Here is a 16,885-nt window from a genome sequence, read left to right on the forward strand (position 1 = left end):
TCCTAGGACATCTGGCAAATTTCTCTGTATATGACCTAATTTGCAGACAATGTTTTCTAGCCAGAATCTGATTTTCTTTACCTATTAAAAGCAAATAAGGTGAGAAGTAGTAAACTTTTTGAACCTTTGAAGTCCCAGGCCCATCTTCCCACATATTTGTGCCTCATATGTTGGTGGCCAAGTAAATATTATCACCCTTATAAATCAATCAAGAGTTTAGTTTGCAATTTCCTTATAATTGACCAAAATTCACCAACACTCAGGGTTTTATTTCAGTTGTGAAACCAATATAACTGCATGCATTTTCTCTTTTCTTATTTGTGTATGTGTGGGGACAGGATGCACATACCAGAGCTTGTGTGTAAGTCAGAGGACCATTCGGAGGAATCAGTTCTCTTCTTCCAGGATGTGGATCAAACTCAGGTTGCCAAACCTGATCATAAATGCCTTTACTGACTGAGTCATCTCACTGGCCTCTTTCCTAACATATAATACTCTCAAAATATAAGCAAACTCAAGGATTAAATTTGCAAAAGAAAAGCGTATTAGACTTTATCCCTATTATCTCCCAGCTAGTATGTTGTATAACCTTATTCCATTTACAGGTAGCTAGCGTTTCCACTTGTTACAGGAAGTTAACACACAGTCATCTCAGGAAGCAGCTGGTACTTTTAATCACCAGAGTTGAATTTATGCTTTCTGGGACGGGCAGAATGTTTTCATGGAATGTTACAGCTCCAGATGTTTTTATCTCACATTAACACTCCTGCAAGGTAAGAAGGTGAGAGGTACCTGGCTATTGGGACTAAAATAATCTTTTCTTTAAGTAGGGACTAACAGGTGTGAAGGAAATCCTGATTCTGACTAGCGTCCCTCTGTCTTGAAGCTTTTCAAACTTACAATTTCTTCAAATCATGAAGCTTTTGTTAACGATGCGGTAACAGTAATATCCCAATAACTTCTGCTGAAATAAAAAAAATAGACACCTTTAAGACAGACAGAAAGATATCAAGATAACGGCAGTTACTGGGCAAAGCTGCACTTGGTAACTACATGTAAGAAGAGACATTGGAAACAAAAAGGGCTTTCCATTTCCCAGATTCAGCTTGTACACCAACAACTTGTTGCCTTAATAAGCAATACACTGGCACCCTAGGTCTCTACGGCCCTTCTTTGGTCTCCTAAATATCCAGACTTCCCTTTCAAACTACAGCCACCTGGTGCTTGTCAACAGTTTAATTTTGCTAACTATTTTACTTGCATTATGTTCTTTTATACAAATGAGCGGGAAAGATTGAAAATTACTGTAAGTAAAGGTCTTGAATATAATTCGGCGAAGCCCAAACCAAAAATAATATGGTCTCAAAATTGCATTTAACCTCAACTAGACTTTGACCGGTTAACTGGATGTCATACACAAAGGAAAAAGAAAGCACACAAGCAGCAGCATTGGAAACTTACCACCAATTACCAGACTGGGGTGAGTGAAATTGGTAATTTAAAGGGATGTTTTTGCTCTGATAATAAAATACCACTCTACAGCATATGTCAACTGTTCAATCCACACACAAATCTAAGTAAACACTGGAGGCTTTGTGTGTGTTGGAAGAGGGGAGACTTTATGGAAAGAATCAAAGAGAAGCAGAAGGCCAACATTAAATCAAATTCTTCTGGGCTGTGATTTTGAAATATAGGGAGAGGTTTATCAATCCCATTACCCCCTCCCCCACAAAATCTAGTGGAATTAAGTGTTCTTTACACTTTTGAATTTTAGTTCAACTTTTTACTGTTGATATCTGCAAATATGAAACATGTAACCAGTTTTAAAACTAAATCTCCTTGCAGTTTCTAAGCATTCTGCAAATACTGGCAATGATCATTATAATTTTCTTTTTAAAAAGGCACAGTATAAAAGTTTTTAAATTCCCAGAACAGGGCTCTGGGTGGGAATTAAAAGACTCACATTTGTCTTCAAATGCCCAACATTAAACTCTAATAATTACTGTAAAAGAATACTAGTTTTAATTCCCATATCTGGAAACCTAAAAATTTCCCAATTCCCATTCAAGACTACCACTCATGGAAAGACTACTTTTGTGAACCTAACTAGGAACATAACTGTAGCAGTGTCCTTCCAGAAGGTTGGTACCTGTATCTCAACATGCGTGATAGGCAGTATATTATGAAGCCCATTGCTACTTACAGGATCTGCATGTTCATAAGGATTGCTGCTGTGTAAAAGTATCATTACTGAGCCCACTGTCCCAAGAATCCACATATAGTTTTGACTGCCAGTGCAGCGCCCGAAGGAACATTTGTCTATATATATGAAGTAAACATCTTTGATGCTCACAAGGGCCATGGGAATGAGGGGTAGCCATGGGCAGCTGATTATCTGTAGATGCTATTGATATTAACAGTCAGGGTAGATGTTGAAAAGTCTACCGTGTGTACAACAGTCTCTCAAAGCAAATAATTATCCTTTGAGTTTAAGTGTTAAGGATATTGTGGTGAGGCAGGAAGCAAATCAGATAAATTAATGTATATGGGAGCAGCTCTGATGGAACTCAGAACCTGGTATGACATACAACATATATTCTGTCTAATCAGATTAATCCACACAGTGTTTTTATTTAAATACTTTATTTTCATTTCACAAAGAAAGCAAGTGTTTGCAGTTAAACATGCCTTTCAATCAGTGCTGGTCATATGCAAAACAAGTACAAAGAAAAATAAGCATTTTCCCTTTACAAGTAAAACAACACAATTTGCATATACAATATTACACATACATACTATTTTCAATTTTTTTCCATAAAAGACAGATTAGAATACAAATTTAGAATTCTACCCACAAACTCAGACTGAAGTAACAGAAGGTCTCTACTGGTGTTCAAATTAAAAAAAAAAAAAGTAATACCTTTGTAAGTTTCCAAGCAATTACTTTCCAAAGTATTTGCAAGAGACTCTTTCTCACAGCCACAAGGAACACTTGGCTTTAATCAAGACAGCTGACTACAGTTAGTCTCAACGTGATTTGCTGATGAAGGCAAATGCTCCAATTATGTAGCAATTCTCATTACTCTTATACACACACACACACACACACACACACACACACACACACACACACACACAGTGTATTATTGTACTGATGATTTATACAGCCCAACTTATGGAGCATTTCTTTGAGCTAAGCCATGACCTTTACTTCCTTTGAAGTATTTCAAATTAAAAACGGTTCAAAAATATCACTAATGACTACCATGACTAACTCCAAAAAGGTGGCCCTTTCTCTTTTATTTATGATCAAAGGTAAATGTGTCATGAATAACTTTTTCCTACAGCAGCAGGTATAAGTAACAGCAATGTTACTGGGCTAATTTTCCATTTTCCAACACATTCCTGAGAGTTTGATATGGTAAATAACACATCTTTGTGAATTTCAAGGAGTCCTATCTATCACTCAATGTCTCTTAAATGGATATGGCAAATCTTTCTCATGGAATATCAGTTAAAAAATGTGACAACAAAACAAAGCTAAGATGCAGGAAGGACAGGGGAGATATGCACATGCGTTTTCTTTGATGCGGACAAATGTGTAGTCATAACATTTACCATGTAGTAGATGAGGAAACAATATGAAATATAAGAATGCTGGGAGCAAACATACCGGCTCGGGTGCATGAAATGCACCCAGAATCACAAAGCTAACTAGGAGGCAGCATTAGTTTAAATTTGGGAGTACAACTTAAGACAGCATCTAACAACAATGAAGGCACTGAAAGCAAAAGAAAAAAACAGAATAGGAATGGACCAGTTAAAAGAGAACTGGGGAAAGAGATGTAGCCACACAAAAGAGTTCTGGCTAAGAAAGGGCCAATTTGCCCTGTCATCTGTAGATGTCCTAAGAAAGGGCTAGCCACCTAAGTTCTTTTTTGGGACTATGTTATCTGTCAGTCACCAGATGAGTAGCAATCACTCAAATGGTCAATTCTAATGATCACAATGACTTCTCCTGGGTACACAAGAACATGAAACAGAACTCTGGAGATAAATCTGAATTTCGGGTCTCACAGCAACACTATTCTTAGAGTTCTTCAAATCAGTTACAGGAGACACTAATATTGGCTCACAAGCTTCAACAACTTACCTCAACCCGTGAGGACATTTAAACACACTTTTACTCAGCACTACCCTGTTTTTCTGGTATTTACAAGACCAAAAATGTCCTTTTATCATCTCAGTTTAAATCAACATCAGAATTGCTGGCCCTGACTAGTTCCCACAATGCAGTGTCTTCTCGAATCTTATTTGCTGTATACTCATTGCTACTGTTCAACATGGAGTCACAGGGCTACACTTCCAGTCGGGTGCCCAAGATGTAATGAGCTTTTGTTTTTTCCGTGGTGCATTTAGAAATCTTCAAGGGAATAAATGTTAAAGGGAAACAATGAAGGCAAGGGGGAAAATTGAATATATGTGTATTATATTTGTATCCCTAAAGATATATATCCTGGAGAATAACCAGGAAAAAAACACAAAACAATTGCACTAGTTACTGGTAAGTGAGGAAATATGCAAGAAAGGATGTGCTCTATCATATTATGAAACTAATTTTCATTATGGCCTTTATAGTTAGACAAAGGACTAAACACAAAATGAAATAAAGAAACAAAGCCTATTTATACTAATATATTATCAAAAGTGCAAATCCAAAACAATTAAGTAAAAAACATATAACTGCTCTACTCACTATTGCCAATACAGGCATAAGGGGAAGGGGACAAAGTGAGGTATGTCATATACCAATCCTCAATTTTGATTAGGTACCATTTATCCATGCAAAGGACTTGGGACCTAATCAGTACCATGAAAAAATATATTTTAAAAGCATGCACTGTATCCCCTAACCACTACCCACCTAAGCAATCCCCCTGCCCCTGCCAAAAAAACCCCAGGTTATAAAATTATTGCCTCTATAGGCAATGAGGAAAAGGGAGCATGGGAGAGTTATCATACGTCTGGACCTCCAAGTTTAATTATATATCTACAAATTCTAGCAAAAAAACTGGTGCTATGTGGAATAATACATAGAATGTAGCAATTATTTATATACATAAAAAATATATGTACACCCAGACCCCCCACACACAAAGCAAACAAAAGATAAGTAAACAAAACATCTAGTCTACCACTGCCCACCAGGCAATGAGGGATAGGGAGTGTGGAGAGTTTTCATAGAATCAATCTCAGTATTCATTAAGTTCATATTTAAAAAAATAGTCACACCAAGGACCAGGTTCAAAATGAAGTTAACATCACAAGGCATTTACAACCTAATATAGATATATACATATTAGACATGGTTACTTTTCCCCTAACAAGCTGTATTATAAGCAACAAGCAGACAAAACAAGAACTCAAGCCCTATAGCGCTCATACATTTCTACAGTAAGGCACAGGTGATAGAGTGAAAGATGTTCCATGCCCCTGGGTATAGACTCTTCACTTCATTTGACAATAAGTTCAAACACAAAAGCACATTGGGAGTGAGACAATGAAATAACCTTTGACAAACTTTTAAATACATTTTAAAAAGTAAAAACCCAGAAGTCTTTCACCCCATAACCAGCCCCGTGCCAAAGCTACACAACTACTCTATAAGCCATTGCCCAGACAGGCAATGAGGGAAGGGGATGGGGAGATTTTTCATAGAATGAACCTCAATATTCCTTATGTACCTAAGTGTCCACAGACAGATTTAGGTACAAACGGAGTAACAACAATAACAAAAAGATTTTTAAAAATTTATATTTACATTTTAAACTATATACATACCCGGCCCCTCTGGGTGGAACAGAGTTAGAACGTCTATGCTACTCTACAATTGCCCCCAAAGGCAATGAGGAAAGGGGAAAAGAGGAAGGTTTCATACATCCGGACCTCCACATCTCATTAGGTATTTATAGGCCCATGTAAAGGACTCAGTACCAAACAGCACAGTATAGAAACAAAATTATATACAATTGTAAGAATATATCTCCCGCCTTTGGTGCCCCCTAAAGCTAACAGAAAATAAAATGAAAAGAAAATCCTTCCCATATGGATGGAATAAGAACGGCAGCACACTAAATTCTAGAGCTCCATGGTTTGTCAGGAACTGATAAACGCAAGTTCAGGACAGGTACCCAATGGAAAGCAGCGGCCAAGAAGCAAAGGAACATAGCAAAAACACAGTGAAAGCATATGCCAGCCCCCACGTCCAATAGCAGCCCTAAAGCACTTCCTGTGCTGCTTGACACTCACTCCATGTCTAACGTAAGAGAAGGAATAAACCTCTTAGAGAGATCCCCTGTTTTCCTCATAAATCCATGGAAAGGACTGGGAAAGCAAGGCAGCAACAACATGCTTATGCACTTAAAAAGTATAGACTATTGCTCCCAAACTACTTTTGCAGGCTAGCAAAAACCAACCTACCAACCAAATAACCACCAAAACCCCAAATCTAACCTTCAAACAACTCAAACTACTTTAAAAAGTATTGCACCCAGGCAGTAAGGGAAATGGAAAGAGGACACTGTTATACATCTGAACTCCATTGGTACCTTCCACTCTGAGCACCCAGTGAATTAATAGAACACGGTAGTAAGAACATATATACAGACATTAAGTACATTTCCCTGTACCCCCTAGACCCCACTCATACAGCCATTCTATTGGCTATTGCCAATTTCATAAAGTATTTTTCACATGCATTTCAAGAGCATAGGACCAAATGATATTAGTAATAAAAAGTCATAGCAAGCACTACTCTCTTCCACACTCTCCCAAACAAAACAATTAGTTATTGCCTTAAGAGGCAACAAGGAAAAGGGTTAGGGCTAGTCACAATGGTAAATAAGTTATCCATGCAAAGAAAAAAAGTGAAATACATAAAATGTTGCATTGCATTTATAAATGTGCTTGAAAGGATGAGAGGCAACCTAAGCTCCTAAGACTAACAAAGCAGCAGGCACTATTCTGTTACTGCTAATGCATCCGTGTGAACTTCCATGGTTTATGTACGTGTCCACAAGAATGCACAGAGGGCAGCATTAAGTAAGTCCCAAATTGCAGCAAAATTATTTCTACACACTTTTAAAAGAAGTTACCTTGTTCCTGTCTCGAAACCCACCACATCCTTTCAAAAATTAAAACCAAATTACTCTATAGCTGTTACCTACAGTAGGCAACATGGGAAGAGGAGAGCTTATCAGAGAGCAGTATTTCATTCTTTACCAAGACAAAATTTGTAAAATATAAAAACATATAAAAATACATGTGTTTGTTTCAAAAGTATACATCAGCTCCCTACAAAAACTCCCACAAACCCTCTAGAAATCAGTCATTTCTGCTAATTATTGCCCAACCAGGCAGTAAAGGGTGGGGAGAAGAGTAGGTTTGTCATACTTTGAGTCCTCCACTTTTCATTTTGTACTTCTTTGACATTTCAGAGATTAAGGAACAAAATAAAAGAACACAAAACCCAAAAAATATATACCTGAGTCTTTTTAAAAAAATGTTGTTCTCTTTTATTTTTCATTTATTTATTTTTTAAGATTTATTTATTTTTGGTTGTGAGCCTAGCCTTTAACGGCTGAGCCATCTCTCCAGCCCCTATACCTGAGTCTTAAGAATACAAATATAAGAAGATAAAAGAACATTTCTAAAACATAGAAAGAGTAAGGCAGTGCGAGAGGAGCAGGGAATCCACATCATACCTATGATTCCAAATATCAGAGGCCTATGTAAAACAACCCATTCCTATCTGTCAACTCAGCCTGGGACTGAGATGGTACCTAAGATGTACTGTGCCATGCCCAAAACCCATGAAACACATGGTCGTATATAAGCGCTCAGTAGTCTGGTTGAAGATTATCATTCCAGGTGCTTTAGATAAAGTAAATACCTTCAAAACCCAATTCAACAATGGGCTATTAATCATGCAACAAACACAAGACTTAATTTTAATTTCTTGCTTCCCAATAGTCAATCAGGAAGGATTGTTTGGTACCCAGTAAACCTGATGCAGCTGGATTTGTTTTTTTATACCCAGGACTCTTCTGGAAGCTCTTGTTCTAATGGTGGCTAAAGTCTCATAAAATGAAAACACATATGGCAAAGAAAACTAGTTAAGTAGAAACTGTGATAGCAAGAAAGTTTGGAAACACTGAACACTGACAAATATAATTTCCTTTTTAAAGACAACATGAGAAAAAAAAAGGCACAAGTTTCGGGGGGGGGGCGGAGGGAAACTGCCACTACTTTATCATAGCTAACTCCATATCAGCAAGGTTTATTTCCTCCGTTTCCTAACTTTCAGATCTCCAAATCAATTTTTTTCCACAAATCTAGATTTCCAATTCTATTTTTCTGAGTAATCAAGATGTGCCTTTCGCATTACATTCAAGTACACCCTTTCTCTGTAGTAAACAGAATTCTCATGCAACTGCCACCCAATGATGTCAGGCATTTGTTTGCTTATATCCAAAGCACCAGCTGACCCTGTGCTTCAACCTTCCTTCACAGAAGTACAGCATGCAAGGTAAATTTCGGAGGAGGACAATCTGAGTGCTACCAATATACTTATCAGACTATAAATGCTTCCTCTCAGCCTTACACTCCTGACTGAGTTAGCTGTTAAGAGGTTGCAGAAAAATGGGCTAACAAAACATCAAACTTTACAGAAATCTGTGGGGAAATTAAGAGGAAGCCTATCAAAATTAGAAACAATTGAGGTGAAGATTATAGGTATGACTGAAAATATTATGGCTCCAGTATCCTGGGAATGAATAGCTTCTGACAGCAGTGAATCAAGAATTACTTTTTTTTTCTTTTTAGCAATACCCTCAACAAGGCTTTATTTACAACACACCACATCACACACATCCACACTCATACATGGAAAAAAGTGTTAGTTAAGACAAGATTCGCCATATGTAGAGTTACACAGACTTAAGATCAATGCCAGGATGGGCAGGTAAATCTCAAGATTGAACTTCTCTTGAGAAGTAGCAAAAGTTAAACTCTGTATCAAAGTAGGATTTAGTAATACAACATGGTAAAAAACCAAAGAGAGGCAAAACCCACAAGAGTATTTTTCCTTCACTCTAAAAATACAAACCCCCCCTAACCTTCAGTATCAACTAAACTATCATTCATTTACCAAAAGCACAAAGGAAATAAAGATGTACAATTAACTATTTCATGAAGATATCAAGATGATTCTGTGATTCTCAGGAATAACATTTTTTACTCAAAATCACAAACATGTTTGGAAAAGACTAAATTGGGAGCAAACACTAGGATTAAGCAGGCTATTTTCAGTCTGTCAGCCATTAAAATTTTGTTATATAAAAATATTTTCATAAAATAAACTATAACTTTGTATACAACTCCACATGTTCTAACTTTACAACAGCTAATAAAAAAGTGGCCTTTGTATGGTCTGACCCTGTGGAGTGTTTTCAGTGTTCACAAACGAGTGATTCCCTTTTTATGTACACGGGCAGTTTTCAAACAAATATAGAATTCTCGTGAGTTATTAAGAAGAAAATTTCTCTCCTAAGAATCAAAGAAACAAAACAATCTAGGAATAAGTCTGCATAGCTCAAAAAATTCAAGTACAGTATTTCTCCTTCAGAAGGAGTAAAAACGCCCGCACTCTGCTCTGGACACCTTCCCTCACTTGTCCTTTGCTTGATCCTTGGCCGTTCTGTTTAACATTAGTTTGGCCATGATAAAAGAAAAAAAGGATATTTTTTCAGCTAAACAAAAGCACTGTTTTTAACAGTGAAAAAAATAATTCATAACTCACCATATTTTCAATATACCCCTTTCCCACATTCTCATTGTCCCTTTAAGGTACTATGGTGAACTTCAAAATAAAAAGTTTTAATTTCTTGAGAAATTCTTGTAATACACACTGTAACATAACGTAAACACACACACACGGGTATGATTCACAGAGAAAAGGGTATGATTTGTTAGGTCAAAAGGCAACTTAAACAAATTATATTCTTGGCGGAAAGTAATGACAAAAACACCAGTGCTTAACAGAAAGCTTACCAAAGCATGGGAATACTTCTCTACAGCAGAAGGTCTACATAAGCAGGACTAACCAGGTGCATAGAGTTGGGAGGTACTGGGACTCATGGATACGATAACTAACATTAACTCAGTCCAGAACACTTTCTACAGTAGTGCCATAAAGATGAAACAGAACGTGTTAAATATTTGGAAAACTGAACTTTTGGGCTTGTTTGTTCATCTGTTCAGTTCAACAGAAACAAGAAAAATTCTTTAGAACCTGGTTATTCTGCAGGATAAATTATAATATAGATATAAACCATTTTAAAGGACTCCCAGTCAGGGCAGACCTGCACACCTGAGGTCAGTTGTCTACAACTGCATCTTCAATGTCTTTGTTACTGGGTTCTTCCAGGCAACTACTACACACCATATGCATCTATCAACAAGAAGAAACAAACAGCTGACCAATCAGCAACCTGCAAATATGGTTCTTACAGCAGACTTTCCTTGGTTGCACTCTACCAGCAACTCTCTGGACACTTTAAAATATGACTTTTTTCTCCATCTGTGTGTCCAAAGAAAAATTACTCATTGTTTTTGTAAATGGTTGGCATACAGGTGAATATAATTTTGTAATAAATAACTACTTACTGCCTAAAGACATTTCAGAAATGACATGAAAAACGTAATTGGGCCCTGAGCTTACTAGAACTTCTAACAGTGCAAACAACTCAGTAGCAGGCCTGCCTTCACTTCAACCTTTGCAAAAGCAGCAGAGCCATGGGCACCGGAAAAGTCGGCTGCAAGTGCTACAGCCACAATCTCAGAGTTTTCAGATTCCTCGACATCCACTGGATATTCAGCTGAATAATTTCCAAAGCCTCCTGGACACACCGAAGCTGCAAGGTTGCCTCTGACTGATTTTCAAAGAATGCCTGGACCTGCAAGTTCCATAGAGAAGCATTTTAAACAAAGAAAGGCTGAGGATCCCCTGATCAGCCTTTTGAAATAAGTTTTAAACCTTGTGATGCTGGTCCCAAGGTCTGACACCTTGGAAATAACAGCCCTATACCTTAACAGCCAAGGTATTTGCATCAATCAAGTGGGGTAACATCTGAGGTGATTTTTAAAACAAAACCAATTTTTCTTCACTGCTGGTGCCTCTATTCCTGTGTCTATTACTTCTTCTTTCCTTATTATTTCTTAAAATAAAAAAAAGAACTCTGAAGAAAAATGAATCAATCTAAAATTAGTCTTGATAAATATAATCACATTTTGAATGAAATTCCTCAAAATAATTTCATTATTAAATTATCTGTATTGGGGAGACAGCAAGTAGTGCTCAGAATGGAACCAGCCTTGCTACACATGCAACCATTTAAAATAATCTCAATGCAGAATCATTAGCATTGACAAAAGAAGACAGAAGGGACAGGAATCAGCATGTAAAGCCTCCATTTCACTTAAACAGAGCAGCCTAAGGGAAGAGTCATACAGTTTCCCTACTAGCATTTTGCATAACCAACCTCAGACAAATGTGCCTTTGTTGAAAACAAGTGAGTGGATCCAGCAACAATACTTTGTATGGTATAGGAGCCCAGATGGAACCTGAAGAAACACAAATATTAAGAGAGAAAATGAAGCAGCTGCTAACAACCAAAGCACTGTTGTAGAACATAAAGGAAATGCTGGGGCATCTTTACACACTACTGCCACTGGGCAGGAAAGGAGGTAGGAGCTTGGGTTATTCAGACATAATTTCAATCCAGTTCTTAAAAATCATTATTGCTTTTAGAGAAGAAGGAAGCTCCTACATGTGCTACCTAGCTAAGTGTGATTCCTTAATTGATACCTTGGCAATCAAGAAATAGTTCTAACATATACAATTAAACAACTATGCTGAAATCGTCCAGGACTATTCTAGGATGAATAGCTTGCCAGGTGTACCTGGCTTTGATCAGCATTATCAATGGGCACCACTGCTAAGTGCAATGTTTCTAAATATAGGAAGCTGCTGCTTAAGAAATGCTTCCCCACTTAGGGCATATCATAGCCCAGTGAGCGAGCAAAGCGCTGGGAGCCTTTTGCAAATGCATACACTGAGGATATGAAATTCGGTCATTCCCCAAGAAACTTACTTATGTACAAGCTTATTCCAGTTTTCTTTAACAAAATCCCATGCCAGCAAGTGTCCAGGAAAGTGTCTGCCCACTGTTCTGATGATAAGTGACAACTTCTGTGTCCGGATTATATCTCCATCAAGGCTACTTTTCATTAACCTGAAGAAAACAGATTTAGCCTTCAAAACAATTGTTTTTGAAGTGATGACCAAACTTGTGTTAGCATTTGGTTCCAATGTAAACCTCTTTATCAATTCAAGATAAAGCAGGTTGGACTAGGCTAAGATTAATATGCAAGTTAAAGCCAATCAAGTATTTTACTCATCATGATACACATACTCATGTTGTTATATGATTTACAATATAGCAAGGAAAAAATTCTGCAACTTACAACAATTTTGGAAAACATGTCAGAAATACTTAGCCTGTATACTTATGCATGTAAATCCACAGACCTAACTGATACTACTAAAAGACAAAGAAAAATAAGACAAAGTGAAGGGTCCTAAGAAACATTTTCACATTTTACTCTCTATGCTCAGGTGCAGTTTGTATATTTAAAATGGGAGATTATAGTATACTGTGCTAAGGTCAGAGGCTAGCCATCGCCTTAAAGATAATGTTTATTTATAGAATGTCATTTAGAAGTGGGTCCCTTGGACACTTAAACCTTTAACTCTGCCTCTTCCTGTTCTGTCAGTCTTACTGCCTTTCTTTCACCCACATGAAGCTCCCAATTCTAGGCCAGGCAGTTGGACATTAGGAAGAAGTATGAGCAGTAAATTCATAGCAAGATAGAAAAATAGTTCTCTTTTTCTGGTGTTTACATTTTCAAAGTGATAGCATGAACAGATTAATATCTAAGACCAGCAGAGTTTAGCACATCATGCCAAGGGAGGACAACATTTCCCAGCAGGGCATACATGGGGTTTATGATTACTAATATCTTCGAATCTCTCAAACAAAGTGTATTCTGCACCAATTGGTTAAGGTTTTGATCCTCGGGATGCAAACTCCTCACAACCCTGTTCGAGACAGGTCTAGGAAGAAGTCAGAGTGAGAACTCAAGAGAAAATTGGCTACTGTCCTAAAGAGCGAAGTGCTTTTATCTTCTGGTTTCTTTGTATCATGTTCTTTGAATGGTTCCATACCAGTAGAGTTTCTGTACATCCTCTGAGCTGGCAAGAGCTTCAAGTATTTTGTTCTTTTCTGCTTCAGAGCCCATGGAGGAATACATGTTTAAGAGAAATGACCAGCCTTTCTTGGTTCTTGCTCCAACTTTAAACACAGTGAGCATGACATCAGTAGGCAGGCTACAAAAGAGATAGTAAAACATGAGAATAACAAGGAAAAATATCTGAAAACAAAAGCAAGGAGTTGGCTGGTAGTGTTTCTGGGTTCAGGTTAAATAATAATTGTAAATCTTCATACAATTTTTAGAAATAAGTAAGAAGTTTATTCAATGATTGCTACTTTCCTACAGCATAAGTTGAATTTAATATTATTTACTGAGAAGACACATGCCTGCATAGTGGGGAGGGATAAAGGAAGGAATGAGACACACCCATTTTTCTGTAGATAATGGACTACCCCAAAATATACACAAAAACTATATAACATTATAATAAAGTGTACTGTTTCATGATATAAATAGAGCAGTAAGTATATGTTTGGGAGGCAGGAAGGGGATGAAACACAGCCAATTGCCTTTATTAAGATCTCAGAGATAGGAAAGATTTCAAAACCTTATTCACTTCCTCATCTCAACTTTCCAAATATTTTAATCATTACTCCAAATTTTTCAATAAGGAACCTGGAAAGAATTACATTCCAAAGAAATTCTCCTAACTGCTCACTCTACCAGACATTTCATTTCTAAATTAAAGGAAACATATATCACATGCTGAAAAATATCTGTTATCAAAACGTCAGAAAATTGGGATTGTGGAGACACAAGCATGAGGCCCCGGGCTCAGTAACTAGCACCCAAGTGTCCAATAACAGAACTGGGTAAGGGGCATGCACTTGTCATTCCAGTGCTGGGGAGGTGGAGACAGGTGGACAGAGATCAGTGGTAGAGCATTTGCCCAGCACGTGTGAGACCATGAGTTAGATCCTCAACACCATAGCAAAAAAGTTTTAAATACAGACAAAGGAAGAACACTAGACCAAATATGGAAGTGCTTGTTTTAATGTCAGCACTCAGGAGGCAGAAGTAGACCAACCAGAGACACACACACACATATACATATGATAAAATAAATAATAAATCCTCTATGATCCAGCAATAGCACTTTTGGATATATACCTAAAGAATTTAAATCAGATTTGCAAAAGCTAATTGTATGCTCAAATTCATGGCAGTAATATTTACAATACCAAGAAGTAGAAGCAATTCAAATTTCATGAAAAAAATGTATTAAAGGGCCGGGCGGTGGTGGCGCACGCCTTTAATCACAGCACTCAGAAGGCAGAGGCAGGCGGATCTCTGTGAGTTCGAGGCTGGGCTGGACCGACAGCCTCCAAAACAATACCAAAACCCTGTCTCATAAAACCAAAAAAAAATGTATTAAATATGGCACGTGCATACAGTGGAATATCATTCCTTCCTTCTTTAGGAAATAGTGAATGGGAAGACCCATTCAAGTAGATGTGCACTTTACCCCTGAGTTCCATTTGATGACATCCAATTGTCAAACAGCATTGTGGCCTCAGTGGTACAGTTCTCTAGGCTGTGGGCACAGGCAAATTCCAGCAAGGCTGACCGAAGCTCTCGTGCAGATGGCATGCCCTCATCAGTCCAAGTCTGCTGCTGGATTTGGTTCTGGAGCAATTTATACATTCTGGTCTACAGAGGTGAAATATGATTATAATGGTATTAATAATAAATTCAATAAATCAGGAGATATCTTTTCTCCAAGGTTTACCCAATAAGGAAAAATACAAGATATTACTTATTAAACATTAACAGACACAAAAAGCCCACATTTTGCTGGTACGAAACTATCCAATGACAAAGCTACAACAAGTAGAACTTAGAATGATACAACTCTACTCAGGAAGAGTTGATGGTGTCTGAACTGCAGAGAACCTTGATTCTGCATGTACTTGGCTAGAAGCTACCTTTCTTCCTAAAATATCAACCATAACTGCTGGAATTTCCTTACTTAATGACTTTTGAATTGGCAAGTCCATAAATAAAAGAAAAACTATGCCACGATTACTCATTATTAGTTCTCTCCATGCCCAGACCTGGTCTAACTATATAGCCAACGCTGGCTTTGAATGCACAATTCTCTTGAGATTACAAGCATCTCTGCTAAAATACATTTCTTTAACCAATGATTTAATGTTTAAATAGTTTCAAATCCATTATTAAAAGTGGATTTAACAAACCACCTAATTTGAGGTCATAACAAATTAACCTAACAAATTTAAAAGAAAATGAGGTCTCTAGGAAGTAGTATAGTCTACATTCCCATTATAATGTAAAAGAGTCAAAGCTACAGAAAAATGCAAAAATACATGTTTAGTGTACATCCAAATGTTATTCATCTAGATTTATCAGTTTCTAATTCTTCATTTTTGTGCACATGGTACATATACACTTTTTTGTTTTAGTTGAATTGCTCATAAATTATAGAGATCATGAAATTTCGTTTATATATACTTAGCCTATATGTGATCAAAATAATCTGTGAATAATTATTCAATATCATCTGTTATTCTAATTCATTGTTACAGTTACTTCTGAATGAGAAGCCATTGTGAAATATATGTATATTATAGAATCAGCAACCCCTGTTTCATCTCTTTCCTCTGCAGAAGCATAAAAGCTATTTACAGTGTGTGGAAGTCCTTCCATGTTACAAGTTATTGTGCACTACGGAGGCAGAAGATACACAAGATTTTAATATCCTGGAGGAGAAAATCTCTGATATAAAGTACTTAGGGTTTTTTCTCTGTAAAGAATATCTTGAAGCTATACAGAAGGAAGATCAAGTTAAAAAAAATGACAGATGTCCCTTCCCCTCAGTATCTCAGCACCAATGCATTTCTCCTTACCAATTATTTTTTACTATCATCCACCACCATCTTACCTGTGCTGGCTACTTTTATGTCAACTTGACATAAGCTATAGTCATCTGAGAGGAGGGAACCTCAAATGAGAAACTGTCCCTGTAAGATCTGGCTGTAGGCAGGCTGGTAGGGAGTTTTCTTAACTAGTGATGAGGAAGGGCCCATCCCATTGTAGGTAGCTGACTGGTTCTGGGTGTTATAAGAAAACAGATTGAGCAAGCCATGAGAAACAAGCCAGTAAGCAGCACTCCATGTCCTCTGCATTAGCTCCTGCCTCCATGTTCCTGCACTATTTGAGTTTCTGATTTTCCTTAATGATGGCCTATTATCTGGAAGCGTAAGCAAAAAACACCTTTCCCCAAGTTGCTTTTGGTTGTTGTGTCTCAACACAGCAACAGAAACCCTAACACACTGCCTTATCCCAATAATAAAGTATCAAAGATGAGTTATGAAAAAACATTTTAATTCCCAAAATTCAGTTTAAATTCTTTCAAAGTATTATGCTCTTACTGAAGATCACTGTCCATCCCTAAATCCAAGAATTGGTATAAGAAGTTCTCAAAGCTTGTGATAACACAACTTGCCTTTGTTTGTTTAAAGACAATGAAATA

At 37.2% G+C, this 16,885-nt stretch overlaps 1 protein-coding gene across 1 annotated transcript in view; it reads right to left on the reverse strand.

The window, feature by feature from the left end:
- Nucleotides 1-2,626: 2,626 nt before the first annotated feature.
- LOC101826656 (leucyl and cystinyl aminopeptidase) overlaps nucleotides 2,627-16,885 on the reverse strand; it is an 80,832-nt gene continuing 66,573 nt past the window's right edge. Inside the window, exons 14-18 of the mRNA XM_040728101.1 lie at nucleotides 14,858-15,042; nucleotides 13,346-13,507; nucleotides 12,213-12,353; nucleotides 11,601-11,682; nucleotides 2,627-11,015 (exon numbers count right to left, since the gene is read on the reverse strand). Coding sequence (XP_040584035.1) covers nucleotides 10,884-11,015; nucleotides 11,601-11,682; nucleotides 12,213-12,353; nucleotides 13,346-13,507; nucleotides 14,858-15,042 — 702 coding nt within the window. The 3' untranslated portion in view covers nucleotides 2,627-10,883. The remainder of the gene's footprint in view (nucleotides 11,016-11,600; nucleotides 11,683-12,212; nucleotides 12,354-13,345; nucleotides 13,508-14,857; nucleotides 15,043-16,885) is intronic.

Source organism: Mesocricetus auratus, unplaced genomic scaffold, assembly GCF_017639785.1.
Source record: "Mesocricetus auratus isolate SY011 unplaced genomic scaffold, BCM_Maur_2.0 Super-Scaffold_100018, whole genome shotgun sequence".
Taxonomy (NCBI): domain Eukaryota; kingdom Metazoa; phylum Chordata; class Mammalia; order Rodentia; family Cricetidae; genus Mesocricetus; species Mesocricetus auratus.